Source organism: Callithrix jacchus, chromosome 5 (assembly GCF_049354715.1).
Source record: "Callithrix jacchus isolate 240 chromosome 5, calJac240_pri, whole genome shotgun sequence".
Taxonomy (NCBI): domain Eukaryota; kingdom Metazoa; phylum Chordata; class Mammalia; order Primates; family Cebidae; genus Callithrix; species Callithrix jacchus.
Window position 1 is genome coordinate 8,575,741 of NC_133506.1, and position 15,802 is coordinate 8,591,542.

Here is a 15,802-nt window from a genome sequence, read left to right on the forward strand (position 1 = left end):
GCCTTGAGCACAATGCAGCAGAGGGCACAGAGCCAGGTTTAATATTTAGCTGGTCCTCACAGATACAGCAGACTCCCTGTTTATGACAGTGGTTGGCTCTGATTTGGCTGGTGTCCCTGCTAGAGTGCACCATTATTATTAGATATTGATATATTATTAGCTCCCTCCCCTGCCCACCCAGGGATTTACACAGTAAGTTCTCAATTATTGGCAATCAAATCAAAGAATGAAAGACAGGGAAAATGTGGCACAAATACTCCATGGAATATTATGCAGCCATCAAAAATGATGAGTTTGTGTAACACATGGACACAGGGAGGGGAGCATCACACACTGGGGTCTGTCGGGGGGAAATAGGGGAGGGACAGTGGGGGTGGGGAGTTGGGGAGAGATAGTATGGGGAGAAATGCCAGGTATAGGTGATGGGGAGGAAGGCAGCAAATCACCCTGCCACGTGTCTACCTATGCAACAATCTTGTATGTTCGTCACATGTACCCCAAAACCTAAAATGCAATAAAAAAATAAAAATAAAAATAAAGAAAAAGAAAGATATCAGCTGGAATAAAATAGAGACGCTGGTTCCAAATTGAGCAATTCAGATTGACTGCTATAAAATTTCCTCACATCAAAGGCCGTTAGAGTGAATTCATTCTAATCCCCATAAAAATATACTTTTTTGATATGTTCAAGTGTTGGAAATTTGGAAAATTCACAAAAACACAAGGAAGAATTTAACTGCTATTATTATAGATTATACACACATACATATGTATTTAATACATATTTACGCTGTACATAGTGTTTTGAAGGATACTGTATTTCAAAAAATTTGGGAGGGGTGCATTAGCTCTTGCCTGTAATCCCAGCAACTCAGGAGGCCAAAACAGGAGGATCACTTGAGGCTAGGAGTTCTAGACTGGCCGGGGCAACATAGTGAGACCCGTTACTTGACATGGTGATTCGGGCCTGTAGTCTTAGTTACTCTGGAGGGTGAGGTGGGAGGATTGCTTCAACCTAGGATACAGTGAGCTGTGATTGTGCCACTGCACTCCACAGTGGGGGCAACAGAGCTAGACTCTGTCTCTAAAACACACAAATAAATAAATATTTAATACGTAGCATTTCACCCATCTTTAAACATCTTTAAGCTAATTCACGTTTATTTTTATTTTTTTGAGATGATGTCTTGCTCCGTTACGCAGGCTGGGGTGCAGTGGCGTGATCTCAGCTCACTGCATCCTCCACAACCCAGGTTCAATTGATTTTTCCTGCCTCAGCCTCCCGAGTAGATGGGATTACAGGCATGCGCCACTATACTGGCTAATTTTCGTATTTTTAGTAGAGATAAGGTTTCACCATGTTGACCAGGCTGGTCTTGAACTCCTGACCTCAGGTGATTTGATTGCCTTGGTCTCCCAAAATTCTGGGATTACAGACGTGAGCCACTGCTCCAGGTGGCTACTTCACTTTTAATGGTTGCATAATATTCTTCATCAGAAAGTGGGAATAATTAGGTTAGGCGCTGTGGCTCACGGCTGTAATCCTAGTACTTTGGGAGGCTGAGTTGGGAGGATTGCTTGAGCTCAGGAGTTTGAAACCAGTCTGGGCAATATGGCAAAACTTTGTCTCTATACAAAAAATCCATAAAATACCGGGTGTGGTGGCGCACACCTGTAGTCCCAGCTACTTGGGAGGCCGAGGTGGGAAGATTGCTTGACCCCAGGAGGTTGAGGCTACCGTGAGCTGAGATCGCGCCACTGCACTCCAGCCTGGGTGACAGTGAGACTCCATCTGAAAAAAAAAGTGTTAATAAGTAAAATTACTTTTAGAGGATCATGTCACGAACCTTGACAAGAGTTGTTCTGTAAAGCTACCTGGCATGGAAAAAACTCAATTAAGTTAGCTCTTCCACAGATGGACTTATATAACCAACTCCTTCCAACAGGCATTGAAGTTGCTTCCACTATTTTGCTGCGATGAATAAGGCTGAGCAACATTAATCTTTGCTCATATCTTTGGTCATTTCCTTTGTAAATTTCGGGCTGCTGGGTGTGCACATTTTAAAATTAACTTCCTCGTCACGCAGGAGAACAGAGAAAGGAAGGGGCTTGCCCGGGGTCACACAGGGAGTTAGCGTCAAAGTCAGGACCAGAAACCAGCCAGGGTCCTCTAACTGGAGCTCTTTCAGCTGGGGACCTAGAAAAAGCCCCAGCTGGAAGCGGGAGGGAGGAGGAAGTGAAAGAACCAGGTGCGGAGGCCGAAACGGCGGCGGGAAGAAGGTGGGGCCAGCTGGGAGGAGGGGGCGGCTGAAGCTAAGAGGTCGCCTGGCAACACGCGCGGCGCGGCGTTCGAACGGAAGCGAGGAACCAATCAGGAAGTCCGGGGCGAACCATTCTGGTGTGAAGGGGGGTGGCGTGCTCACTTCCCCTTCCTCGGCGCCCCAGAGACTTCCCCTCCGGTGGGGTCCTTTGACAGTCAGGGCCACTCGCTCAGCTCCGCTGAGAAGGGCAGCTCTGAAGAGGACCCCAAGGGTCTCCACGCGGGGCTAGGGCCTCCCGGGCGTCGTTGGGAGCGGCCGTTCCCGGCCGGGGTCCGAGCTGTCAGCCTCTCCAAAGTCTACGCTGGAGGAGCCGAGACACGCCTAGCGCGGGCTCCAGGTGAGGGCGGGGGTGGTTCCGGGTGCGACCCCGGGTCTGGGGGTGCTCGGTTCCCCGAGCGCCTGCTGTCTGAGTTTTCCCCGCGTTGTGCCTGCGTGTCATTTCACAGATGAGTTCTCCGAGGCTCAGGGAGGCAAGTGTCCCGGCCCGGCGAGCTCTGGCAGAGAATCCGGTTCAAGTCTTTCCGCCCCACCTCGCAGCCCCCAGTCTAGTCACAGTTGGATTTGCCTTGATAGGCCCAGACGGGCAACCAGTAGTCACTTTCCCAGCGCTTTATCGGCAGGAACACGGCCTATGGACCCCTGGCTGGATCACCTATCCTACCACCCCGAGGTATCCTCGGGATACCCCTTTTGGGGGTCTGTGTTTCCTTTTCCGCAGTTGGACTCGGCTCATTTGGCTCCCTTCTGCCTACGGGGCTCTGAATTCGGTTAGGGCTTGGACTTGGCTTATTTGGCGACCTTCTGCATACGGGGCTCTGAATTCCAGAGCTGCCCCTCTCAGAGGACCACTCTGGGGATCGGACGGACTGACATTTCTGGGCTGGACGTAGGGGCAGCAGATTCTCTGGCCCCCAGAGTTGCTGTTGGCCTCTTGGGAATCTGCCCCATTTTGGGGAAGGGAATAGAGCCAGTCCCTAAACTAAAGCCACTAGTCACCAGAGACTTTGGAATTTGGGGTGGGGCTGGGATCCTCCTAGGTGGAGCATCTGACCCAGGCCAGTCCCTGCTCTGTCTCCTGGGGACACCCCCGCTCCCCAGGTTGTTGTCAGTCTCCTTTTGTAGGTCGGAAAACTGAGGTTCTAAGAAGTTATGCCCCTTGTCGAAGTCACAGTCAGACAATGCAGTGGTTGGCCCCTAGTCCCTCTGGCTTCAATCTTAGAATCCTTGACACTCTGAATCATACATTTTGAGAGTCTTGAATCTCTTCACAAGGGAGTTACTTATCCTGTCTCCTCTGGAGCCTCCTCCTGGCTCTGGGGACAGGAGCTCAGAGGACTCAGAAAGAAAATAAGACTTTCTTTTATACTTTCAACAAATATTATTTATTGACTTCATAAGCCCTGCTCTTCTTCTTGCATGTTGTATTTTTCTCAGCATTTACTCCACCTTATGTCCTATATATTTTACTTATTAGTACATTTATTATCTTCCACTAGAATGTGATGCAAGGCAGGGGCTGAGGCAGTTGAGGTCCTCACCACCAGTGCAAAATTTAGGGATGCCCAAAACCTCAGTAATCAACATAACTGAAACTAACATTTATGGACCATTTGTGTGTTGTGCAGGCAGGAGGTGAACTCACACAGCCCTCAGTGAGTGCTGTCCTCCCATCTCTGTCACAATTACAAATGCATCCCCCACACCCAGCTGTCCCACTTCAAGGCAAAATTCTGTAGATGCAGTGATGCTGCAATGTGGTTTGTAGGCAGAAATGAGGCACATGCTAAGTGCCACCAGTAGGGGATGATGGGAAATTATACTGCGTAGCTGGGAAAAAAGGACATGGCTATTCTTTATGTACTGATGTGGCTCCAATAACAAAATACATTATTGAGCAAAAAGAACAAGACGAAAATGGTACACACAGCATCATGATGCCATATGTGTAAAAATGGAGACAGGATATATATTCATACTTGCCTGCATCTGCCTAAAGTCTCCCAGGAAGGATAAGCAACTGTCTGGTCACAGTGGTACCTGCAGGGAGGAGAACTGGGGACAGGGTGAGAGGAGTTCTTTTTTTTTTAACTTCATTGTCTTTATCGTTTTTGAATTTTGAGTTGTGTGCATGTATCACCTGGTTTAAAATTTTTAAAATTAAGGCAGGGTGTGGTGGCTCACGCCTGTAATTTCAGCACTTTGGGAGGCTGAGGCAGGTGGATCACCTGAGGTCGGGAGTTTGAGACCAGCCTGGCCAACATGGTGAAATCTCGTCTTTACTAAAAAATACAAATGTTAGTCAGCTGTGGTGGCACAAGCCTGTAATCTCAGCTACTCGGAGGCTGAGGCAGGAGAATCGCTTGAACCCAGGAGGCAGAGGTTGCCGTGAGCTGAGATCATGCCATTTCATTCCAGCCTGGGTGACAAAAAGAAAGCTCTGTCTCAAAAAAAAAAAAAAAAAAAAAAAATTATATATATATAGACATATTTATAAATCATGAGACCACTGCCCTGTCCCTGACTTGCTGTGTGACATTGAGTGAGTTTCTTCAGTCTCTGGGCTAAGAAGTTATGATGTTGCACTCTGGCCTGGGCAGAGGGCAATCTAGGATAGGAAGTGGGCTTGGCTGTGGCTCTGCCTCCCCCTCACCTTTGTCATCCTGCATGCCAGGTCCTTCCCCAAGACCTTGCATGTTTTATCTCTCTCACTCTGCCCCTACTGCAAAATCCTTTGTCTCCATTTTGCAATCTCAAGTGCAGACCTACGCCTAGAAGATCAATTTGGTAGAGGTGAGCATATCAGTGGGCCGAGATGTCCACATCCACACCCCCATTCCACAGCCTACTCCCTTCTCCCTTCCTAAAGTTTGTGCAAGGCCACCCTGAGCAAGGCTGATTCCTGGGCAGGCCAGGGCACCAGCGTCTGGGAGGCCTCCAGAAATAGCTCAGGGCCTGCTGTGGCTCTGGAGATGGCCTAGCTAGGTATCTCTGACCTGGACAGCTGGACTGAAATTGAGCTGGGCTGCCCCGCTGGCTGGCCTCTTGCCACTGCCTGGAGCCTTCCTGATCTCCTCTGGGGCAGGCAAGGACTCCCCAAATCTAGGCCAGGCTTCCACGGAAGGGAAAGAAAGAAGCAGGTGGAAGGAAGGGGGCGGATTGGGTGTAGAATGTCATGAAAATTATAACCATTGAAATCCACACCTCCCACCCCCTCACCAAAGAATAAAAATCACTGACACCTCTTGAGCACTTACTGTGTTCTTAGTACTTTACAAGTATGAACTAATTTAATTCTCTCAACTCTGTGACATAAGGTAGTTACTGCTGTTCTTATTTCCATCTTGCAGAGGGGAAACTGAGCACAAGAGGTTTAATAATTTGCATAAGATCACCTAGAGGTAGCATTTGAACCCAGGGAGTCTGGCTCTAAATTTTACATTGCTTTTTTTTTTTATGGGGGGATGGGGTGAGTGTAGTAAAATGTATATAAAATAAAATTTAGCATTGTAACCACTTTTAAGAGTACAGATCAGCGGCATTAAGTACATTCACACTGCTGTACAACCATCTCCACCATCCATCTTCGGAATGTTTTCATCTTCCCAAAGTGAAACTTCATATCCAATTAACAGTTCCCCATTGCCACACCCCACAGTGCCTGGCAATCACCATTCTACTTTCTATTTGAGTAAATTTGACTACTTTATGTACCTCTAGGCATTATAAATGGAATCATACAGTATTTGCCTTGTGTGTCTGGTTTATTTCACTTAGTGTAATATTTTTAAGCTTCACCCACATTGTCTGTCATGTGTGTTAGAATTTCCTTTTCAAGGCTGAGTAATATTCTAACATTCTACATATATGCTCCCTTCTGTTTATCCATTCATTCCTTGACAGACACTTGGATTGCTTTTGGCTGTTGTGATAAATGCTGCTTTGAGCATGGTTGTTTCAGTTCCTGCTTTTAATTGTTTTGGATATACACTCAGAAGTGGAACTGCTGGGTGATCCTATGATAATTCTCTTTAGTTTTAAAAAAAATTTGTTTTAATTATTATTGTTATTTTTTGAGATGGAGTCTTGCTCTGTCACCCAGGCTGGAGTGCAGTGGCGCGATCTTGGCTCACTGCAACCTCTGCCTACCGGGTTCAAGTGATTCTCCTGCCTAAGCCTCCCCAGTAGTTGGGACTACAGATGCATGCCAACACACCCGACTAACTTTTGTATTTTTAGTAGAGATGAGGTTTCACCGTATTGGTCAGGCTGGTCTCGAACTCGTGACCTTGTGATCTGCCCACTTTGGCCTCCCCAAGTGTTGGGATTACAGGTGTGAGCCACCATGCCCAGCCCAATTCTGTTTAATTTTTTGAGGAACAACTTTACTGCTTTTCACAGTGACTGTACCATTTTATGTGTTCATCAGCAGTGCACAAAGTGCTAATTTCTCAACATCCACACCAACACTTGTTATTTTCTGTTTGTATTTTTTTTTGGTAATGGCCGTCTTTAGGGGTGTGATGTGGTATCTTATTGTGGTTTTAATTTACATTTCCCTAATGATTAACGGTGCTGAGCATTTTTTCTTGTGCTTATTGGCCATTTGTGTATCTTTGGAGAAATCTCTATTCAAGTGACTCTGCATTCTTAACCATTACCTGTGTTTCTCTTAGATTTGTAACCTTTGAGAATAGTGGGTCAGGATTCTGGGCCGATGAAGGCCTCCCTCAGGAGCTGGGCACTGGATGATCTGTTTGATTGAATAGTTATCATAGCCCACACTTTGGTGGCATTTGTCTTTCATGGGTCTCATGCAGAGAGGGAGGCACTCTTGTGAGTCCTCCCAATTACAGTTGGGGAAACTGGGATATGGAGAAGTTGAGTATCTTACCCAAGGTCTCATAGCTAATCATGGTGGAGCTGGGATTTGAATGGGTTCTGGAGTCCATGCTGTACCTTACAGATATGGCCAGGGGGATGCAGTGGCAAAGGCCACTGTAGGCAGCACAACCAGTGTGTGCAGAGGTTTGGATATGGTGGCTTTGGAGAAAGAACAGGTCTGGGGTAGAAGTGGTCAGAACCCAGCTTGAATGGGGGTGACCTGAAGTGGGAGGAAGAGTAGGACAGGTCTGGAAAGGCCAGGAACAGCGTCAGAGTTTGGGGAGGAGGCTTGGTGCTTAGGGACCCTGGCCTTTTTACTTTTCACAAAATATTTATTAATTATAAAGGAAAAAGAATAACTGCACAGTGGAGAAATTTGGCAGATACTGCCTTAACCAAGGAATTGGCTGATCACTAAGATTGAGACAAACTGTTATGGGTGGGTGTGGTAATGTACCTACAGTCCCAATTACTCAGGAGGCTGAGATGGGGGGATTGAGCCCATCTGTTTGAGGCTGCAGTGAGCTATGGAGTACACACTCTGACCTGAGCAACGCAGTAAGACCTCCTCTCTAAAAAAAGAAAAAGGAAGTCTCTCAATACCATGTACTAAGGACACAACATCACTTCTTTGTTATTCCTGACAGATCTGTTTAACTTTCTCTCTTTCTTCCTCTCTTTTTCTTCTTCCTTTTTCTTCTTCCTTACTGATGTAAGAAAAAGCTTTATACATTTAATGTATACCTCTCGATGAGTGGCCTTGGCCTTTGAGGTGTCCTGGGTCCAGTCCAGCCACTTGTCCAATGGTGTTTCCTCTTGTGTTTGGTCCCTAGAGGAAGAAAATATGGAAGGGTGTGATGGACCTCATGGCCCGGTGGGAGAGATGGCAAACACGTTATATTTCCTATCCCAGATAAGAGAGCATCTAAAACGACAGGATGCAGTGAATGCTCAGGAAGGAATAAAATGGGTGAAAGCCGAGACCCCCTTTTTGGTGAGATCTGAAGTGGGTGAGGGAGGAGGTTCCAGGCAGAGAACAGCTGGTGCAAAAGCCCTGAGGCAGCAAAGACCTTGTGTTCAGGAATAGCAGGGAGGGCTTTGTGGCCAGAGCAGGAAAGAGGCTGGAGATAAGATGGGAGATTTGAATAAGGACTAAGTCCTGGAAGGCCTGAAGGCCAAGTGGGGAGCTTGGATTTTATTGTAAGGGAGCCACAGGAGGGTTTAAACCCGGCAGTAATGAGATCTTACTTTTGCTGAGAGAACATTGCCATGATTGCCCCATTTTACAGCAGAGGAAACCAAGACTCAGAACCATAACCAGGGAGTGCTTCCTAAGGTGGGTTCTTCCTCTGGGGTCCAGCTGAGGAGGCAGTAGATTATTTGGGAATTTCTTGGAGGACACATCTGGTGAGGGGCCAAAGCTCAACACTGAAAACACTGTCTCTTCCACCTCCCCTCCCCACATATGAGCCTGGGTTCCAATCCTGGCTCTACCGTTTATCAGCTGTGTAATTTTGAGCAAGTGGCCTTACCTCTTGGAGCCTCAGTTTTCTCATCCAAAAGTGAGCACAATAATGGTAGCCACCTCACAGGGTAGGTGTGAGGATTAGAACAGTGTCTGGTACAAAGAAAGTGTTCAGATGAGATTTGCTTTTTTTTTATTATTATGAAAATCATTATTATTGTTTTGCTGTTACCATTAGTGCCTGAAGGAGCCTTCCCTCCCCATCCCCCATTTCTGCCTCAGTGGAGGGCTAGGCAGGGCCCTGCAGGCCATTTGGGGGATGATGGACTTGTTGCCCCGGCCCCTGTAAAGTCAGTGACTAGAGGAGGCTGCAGTGCCCAGGGGAAGGAAAGCTGATGTGAATCACTGCCGGCCTCCTCATGCCCTACACACTAGTCCTGGCCCAGCTCCCACAGGCACAGACAGGGAACAGGAGCCTCTTCAACCTGTGCAGGGCAGAGGGCTGAAGCCTGGGGGACCCCTCCTTCTCTGGGTCTCAGGATTCCGGTGGAAAATGGCCTATCAAATGCGCCTACCTGAAGTGAAGTATAGGGCTTGGGCTGGAAGAGGTGACAGTCACCTCCTCACTTCCCTCCTGGGAATTCCTTCCTGCAGGGCTGCAGTCTCATGGGATTAAATGAGGAGACTGGGGGTTTAAATAAGTATGGTGCTTGGCACTAAACAATTCTAGTTATTGCTGCTACTATTACAGCTGTTGTTACGGATGTGAACTGCTTTCTGGCTCAGCCTGTTCCAGAGGGACCGACTCCACATGTGACAGAGTGGAGCCAAAGAGGTCCCGAAACCTGGTCAGGGACACACAGCTAGGAAGTGGTGGCATTAAGGCTTGGTCCGAGGGAAAGTGCCCAGGCTGGACTCCCCCGAGTGATTTTGGGCTAGTGACTCAGCCTCTCCCAGACTCAGTTTACCATTAGTCAAATGGGTAACAATTGAACTCACCTGATAGTGATTGTTGGGAAGATTAAAATGGGTTACCTGATACCAAGAAAAGCACTTTCTTGTGCCTAGCACAGTGAACAGCACCCGATGGTCGTTCTGAGTCTGGGAGAGGGGCTCAGTTTGTCCATCTCTAAGATGGGTGCGCTTGCCTGCCAGGGCCACAGGTACTCCGCGCGCCAGGTGTGCGGTAGGCGGGTCTCGGCTCCCGGAAGAGCTTTCCTGGGTGGTCCTGGAGCGGGTCGGACCCGGTTCCTGAGCCAGGCCATCTGCCAGCGGCCGGGGCTCGGATTCCGGCCCCTGCCTGGCTTTTCTTCCTCCTTTCGGGTAATACCTGGGCCGGCGGGTTCATTTGCCCGCAGCCGCCGGAAGTTGCGCAAACTCAGGTTGCCTGAGCCCCAGGTGGGCTGGGCTGGAGGAGCGCAGGCCAGCCGCGCGGGCGCAGCCAGGTACGTGAGGATCGGGGTGGGGGGCGCCCAGCCGGGGTAGTGGGCGGCCCTCCCTCCCCGGGACGGCGGGAACCGGGCAGGGATCCACCTTTCGGCTTCAAGAGGACCGCGCGGATCGTGCCGCCCTCTCCCTCATTTGAGAGTCAGGCCAACTCGTACTCAGGGGCGGTGAGTGGCGAGGGTCACACAGCGCCCCGCTAGCTGTCCCCCATCCCCCGCCACCAGGAGTCCTCAAGCTTGCCCCGAATTGAGGAAGAGCAAAAGCCAGTGCCTGGCGCCGAGTTCCCCCAACCTTGCCCCGCGGCCTCCCGAGGCTGACGCCGGGGAGTGGGTGGGGAGGGGGCGAGGTGGGGATGCGTGCCCCGGGGATGCAAACCAGAAGGGCTGGCGGTTGGGGGCATTCATGGGATGCATTTGAATCCGTGCTGGGGCACTGGGCGAACAGAGGAGGCCCCAGAGGGGACATTGAGTCCCGCTTGGGGACTGGGACCCTGGCTTCACCTGGCAAGAGCCGCTGCACCTCCGTTTGCCCACTCCTGACATGGGGCAGTTGAGGTCAGCTCACTGATCAGCCTCTGTTTTGGGCCTGCTTTGTCCGCGATGCGGCCTGGGACACACCCTCTTGGGGCTTACTTAGAGACCCCTGCGTGGGAGTGGTCTGTGGACCTGGGTCGACAAAGTCTTCATAAAGACCAGGAGCCTGGTTGGTGGTGCCACCTTTTTGCCAGATGCTGAGGAAAGCCCTCGACCTGTTTGATCTCTTCATCCTTATCGTGACCTGGAGGCTCCGGAAGGTCTATTTTTAACTTCATTTCGCGGATAAGGTAACCGAGTCTGTAAAGCGGCGTAGCTGCTTGCGCAAGGCGCACAGCAGGCGGGTGGGTGAGCCGGAGGCCGGCGGGCCCGCAGCGCCAAACTTGGGGTTGGCCCTCGCATCTGTCCCGGCCCCTCCAGAGGGGACACCCCAGGGCCAGCAGATCGGGCCAGGGGGCTGGGGACCCGATCGGGGATGTGTACAGGGTTTCTGCCCTGGCCCCGCCCGTCGACCTCCTTCCTCCCTCTTTCCCTGGATGGTGCCTGCGAGGGAACTGCCACTGCGGACGGGTTGGACTGGTTTGGGAGGTGGCAGCCTGGGAGTGGGGCAGAGTCTGGCTGCCTCTACTGTGCTCCCTTCCTGTCAGGCCCTTCCCACCTGAGGTCTCCTGGGGGTCGGCCCTGGTGGGGTGAGCCTTCCTTTCCTATCCACTCCATCTCTTCTACCTTGGGAGCAGCACCCAAGGTTCTATTCCCAATTCAACGCTGCTGCAGAGGTCTCCAGCTGGTGGTTGGGGGCCAGATGGAGGAGGAGGGGACAGATATAGGATTGCAGACATATTTTGTTTGCTGTACATGCAATGTTTTAATAATCATTATTATTGAATATGCCGACAGTTAAGAATCTAGAGTTTTCATGTACTTCTGGATTTCCAGCTTCCTAGAATACATACCACCTTGGACCCAGATGCCTGCAGCAGGCAGGGGGTACCTAGATGTCTTTAGTTTATCCCTAGTCGGCTGGTGGCTATTGAACTGGACAGCACAGGTCTAGATGGTTTGGACTACATGTCCTCTTGAGGAACACCTAGATTAAGTACCTGCCCCCTCCATTTTACAGATGAGAATATTCGGGACTTGGTATATAGGTTTTCTTCTGCCCCATCTCCAAGGGGCCTGTGGGATGACTGTGGGCTTGACTTTACTTGGAAATAGGGTCAGGGTTGGCTTGATGCCTGGGGAATCAGGCCCTGATACTTGGGTGCCCAGGTAGACACTTGTGCATCCAGGCGTGTGCCCTTCTCCCTATGAGTGCCCATTCCATGGCTGCAGGCAGATTGAGGGTCTGCTAGATGCCTCCATGCAGGGCTATGTGATTTTGGACATTCCCAGCTTCTCTCAGTGCAGCATAGCTCAGGGCTGTTTCCACATGACAGCCATTTGTGGATCACCGTGGGCCATCCAGTTCCATATTGGAAGCTGAGGGATGTCTGGACTCCACTGGGGCGGGGGTGGAGATTTTCATTGCTCTTCCCTATAAGCTCTGCCCTTCGCCTGGGGCCTGGCATGTCCAGGCGGGTGGATGGCACAGGGTAGCTTCCTGCCTGGATGGGTGAGGGGTGGAGGTGGTACCAGGCTCCCGGTGGGCAGTCGAGGTGGGGCGTGGGGCTGGAGCCCCTTTTCTTGGTCATTTAGCCCTAACATCCCTGTGCCAGCACCTACCTTCCTTGGTGGTAAGAGGCAGAGACATCTACTCGCTGGATTATTAAGCAAGTTGGCTACCTCTCTGGGCTTTAGTTTCTCCACCCAAAAAAGGTCTGTTGAGAGGACACTGAGGTTGAGTTGACTGGTGCATAGCGCAGAGCCTGGAGCCTCCCTTGCTCCTGTTAGCGCGTGGCCTTGCGCTGTCTTTTCTGCTCAGGTTGCCCAGGTCTTTCTTCTCTAGCACCTTTTTTCCACTCTAGTCCTCTGCTGGGCCTGGTTCCCCCGGAGCTGAAGGGAGGGGGGTGCGGGTGGGGCCCCAGGCTCAGCAGCTGTTGCCTTGTGCCTGCTGATTGGCTCATTATGAAGAAGGGGCGTGGTCTCTACCGTATAACTGGGAAGGCGTCTTACCCTCTCTCAGCCGTGGCTGAGCCTCTTTGTCTGAGCGCAATCGGCTTCTTTTTCTCTCCTTCACTGCAGCAGTTGCCGGCGTCCAGCTGCCTCCGTTCTGCCCGGATCTCTAGCTCCTCATTTCTCCAGTCTCCTCAGACCAAAGCCCTCGGGATATGCAGCAGCCATGCCTGTGGACACGCTGAGCCCTGGAGCCCCGGCCGCCCCTGCCCTACCTTGCCGCCTGCGGACCAAGGTCCCCGGCTACCTGCTACGGAGGCCGGCAGATGGTGGAGTCCGGAAACCGAGTGCTGTGGAGCGCCTGGAGGCCGACAAGGCCAAGTACGTCAAGAGCCTGCATGTGGCCAACACCCGCCAGGAACCTGTGCAGCCCCTGCTGTCCAAACAGCCACTCTTTAGCCCTGAGACTCGCCGCACAGTGCTCACGCCCAGCCGCCGAGCCCTGCCTGGCCCCTGCCGACGGCCCCAGCTGGACCTGGACATCCTCAGCAGCCTCATCAACTTGTGTGATAGTCCCGTGTCTCCTGCTGAGGCCAGCCGCACTCCTGGACGGGCAGAGGGAGCTGGCCAGCCTCCCCCAGCCACCCCTCCACGACCGCCACCCAGTACCTCTGCGGTCCGCCGAGTGGACGTCCGCCCTCTGCCTGCCTCACCTGCCCAGCCCTGCCCGTCATCGGGTCCTGCCGCCGCCTCCAGCCCAGCCCGGCCACCGGGTTTGCAACGCTCTAAGTCGGACTTAAGCGAGCGCTTTTCTAGGGCAGCCGCTGACCTTGAGCGCTTTTTTAACTTCTGCGGCCTGGACCCGGAGGAGGCAAGAAGGTTGGGTGTGGCCCACCTGGCACGGGCCAGCTCGGACATTGTGTCCTTGGCTGGGCCCAGTGCTGGGCCGGGCAGCTCTGAAGGGGGCTGCTCCCGCCGCAGCTCGGTTACTGTTGAGGAGCGGGCCCGGGAGCGCGTCCCCTACGGCGTGTCGGTGGTGGAGCGCAATGCCCGCGTGATCAAGTGGCTGTATGGGTTAAGGCAGGCACGGGAGAGCCCCGCAGCTGAAGGCTAGGCTGCCACTGGACCTGGTATTCGCCACAGGACAGATCTTACAGAGGGAAGTGGCCCCTGGACCTCTCTTGCATCCATTCTCTGGATCTGCATGCCAGAGGCTTCACCCTGGTGTGAACTTGGCATGGAGGCAAAGGCTTAGAGGCTGGACCAGCATTCTTGGGCAAGGACTGACCCTGGAGGGTTTTGCTCTTGACTTTGGACAGCCGAGAAACCCTCCTTCCACCCCAATACAAGGTTTTTGACATGAATGTATTCCTCCTTAGTTCCTCTTGTGGGGCTGCATTTGGGGTGCTTTGCCCTCCCCTCTGAGAGTGAGGGCCAAGGAATCTCCTCCATCCTGTCTCCCCAGTGGCTCTGTATCCTTCCTTCCTTCCTTGGCCTCTGTCCTTTGCTGACGTCCTCTTCCTTACCCAGCAGAACTCACCCTGGGGTCGTGGCAGCGGGGAGGGGCCTATCCACTGCTCTTCCTAGTCCTTGGCAGCTGGCCTTGGTGGGTAGACGATGTTGGGGCTGGTTAGGAATCTGCACTGCTTTGACTTACCTCCCCTTGGTTAATAAACACAAATGCTTGTTTCTCAAGGGCTGGGTCTTCGGACTCTTCTGTGTTCACAAGAGAAGAGGTGAGAGAAGTCTTGGGGTGGGGCCATCAAAACAGTAATTGTTTACCCCAAGGGCATGGTGGTAGGGCATGACTATAGCTGCCGGCCTGGCCAAAGGCATGTCCTCCGGGTGGGTTCTCATAACTCTCCTGGAAGGCTGGCAGGCCTGCTTCATTGAGGAAGAAATAGGTCCAGCCACCAGTGAGTTGGGATAGAGCTGGGAGTAGAAATGGGGTCTTTCCCCTGCACCAGGAAGGGAGCCTGCAGGGGAAAGGCTGATGGGTTGCATAGAGTCTCCCCAGCCATGAGTGTTTCATCCTCCCACCACCTTTGCCCAGTTCCCAAGGGGGCAGGAAGCTCAGAGAGGCCAAACACTGAACTTGAGGTCACATAGACTGTAGAGTGAGGATGGGAAGTGGGAGTTCATGGAGGATGAGGAAGTTGGGCTGGATGGCACAAAATGAGTGGCCTTGCCTGGTGATCCTGGACAAGCCAGTCTCCCTCTGGGCCTTATTATTGGGAGAGTTAGGCCTCACAGTCCTCCTTGGGTTGGGGCACTGGTGCATTCTGAGCCCTTCATGCTATATCCAGTACCTGGGGAAAGGGGAAGAAAGGGGCTGGCACTGGGCTTCGAGGCCTCATCTCCTTCCAGTCTCCCTCCACGTCAGTTACCTACTGGGAGACTCCACCTTGGCTGGTGGAGTGGCTAGGGCTGGCTGGGCTTGTGAAGGGTGAAAGTGGGGGATGGCCTTTCTGGGGCCCCATGGTGGGAGTGGGGAGGGGGTGGGTGGCGCTTCCTTTCACAGGCTGCCTTGGCTTCAGCACTCAGAAACAGGAAGCTCTAATGGGGGCCCTGGTGACAGGTTTGATGTAGGTTTTATTTTAAGCATAAAGAGGAGATTTCCGTTGGGCTGTTGACAAATATCCAGGTCAGCCCAGCTGTCCATCCGTCCCTCTGTCTGTCAGTCTCCCTGTCTACAGCTAGCCCACAGGGGCCTGGGATGGGCCTGGGCAGTTTGGGGAAAGTAGGGAGAATTGGGTTCTAGAAGAGACTGGGTTCCAGCTCATGAGACTGCAGCTCATGATACAGATGGGGAGACTGAAGCATGAGGAGGGTGGTGACTTACCCACAATCCCCCAAAACTGCTGGTGCCCAGCAGTTTTGACAATGCAGGAGCTGGGCCTCCAGGGTCCCCATGCTAAAGGAATGATGGTGTCAGGAGAGAGAATCCAGCCAGGTTCTGCAGAGGTGGTGCCCTTTGAGGTGTCGAAGACTTCCTGGGAAACCTTGTTAGAATTCAGGGCTACTCATTGCCCCTTGCTGTGACCTGGCAGCTCCCGAGCAATCCAAGAAAGTGGATGAGCTGGCTGCATTTTGCATGTGAAGAA

The 15,802-nt window shown here is 52.0% G+C and overlaps 1 protein-coding gene across 7 annotated transcripts; it reads left to right on the forward strand.

Annotated features, from left to right (window-relative positions):
* Positions 1-2,451: 2,451 nt before the first annotated feature.
* On the forward strand, positions 2,452-14,393 carry FAM110A (family with sequence similarity 110 member A). Of its 7 annotated transcripts, none has more exons than XM_035298205.2 (3): positions 10,057-10,280; positions 10,750-10,936; positions 12,828-14,393. In XM_035298205.2, the coding sequence occupies exon 3, from the start codon at positions 12,925-12,927 to the stop codon at positions 13,810-13,812; it is 888 nt and encodes a 295-aa protein (XP_035154096.1). In that variant the 5' UTR covers positions 10,057-10,280; positions 10,750-10,936; positions 12,828-12,924; the 3' UTR covers positions 13,813-14,393. The 7 variants fall into 7 exon arrangements, with proteins under 7 accessions (XP_008993859.1, XP_035154098.1, XP_035154096.1 ...); XM_008995612.4 differs by having other exon boundaries at positions 10,057-10,112; XM_078375465.1 differs by having other exon boundaries at positions 10,057-10,112; positions 12,831-14,393.
* The last annotated feature ends 1,409 nt before the right edge of the window (positions 14,394-15,802 follow it).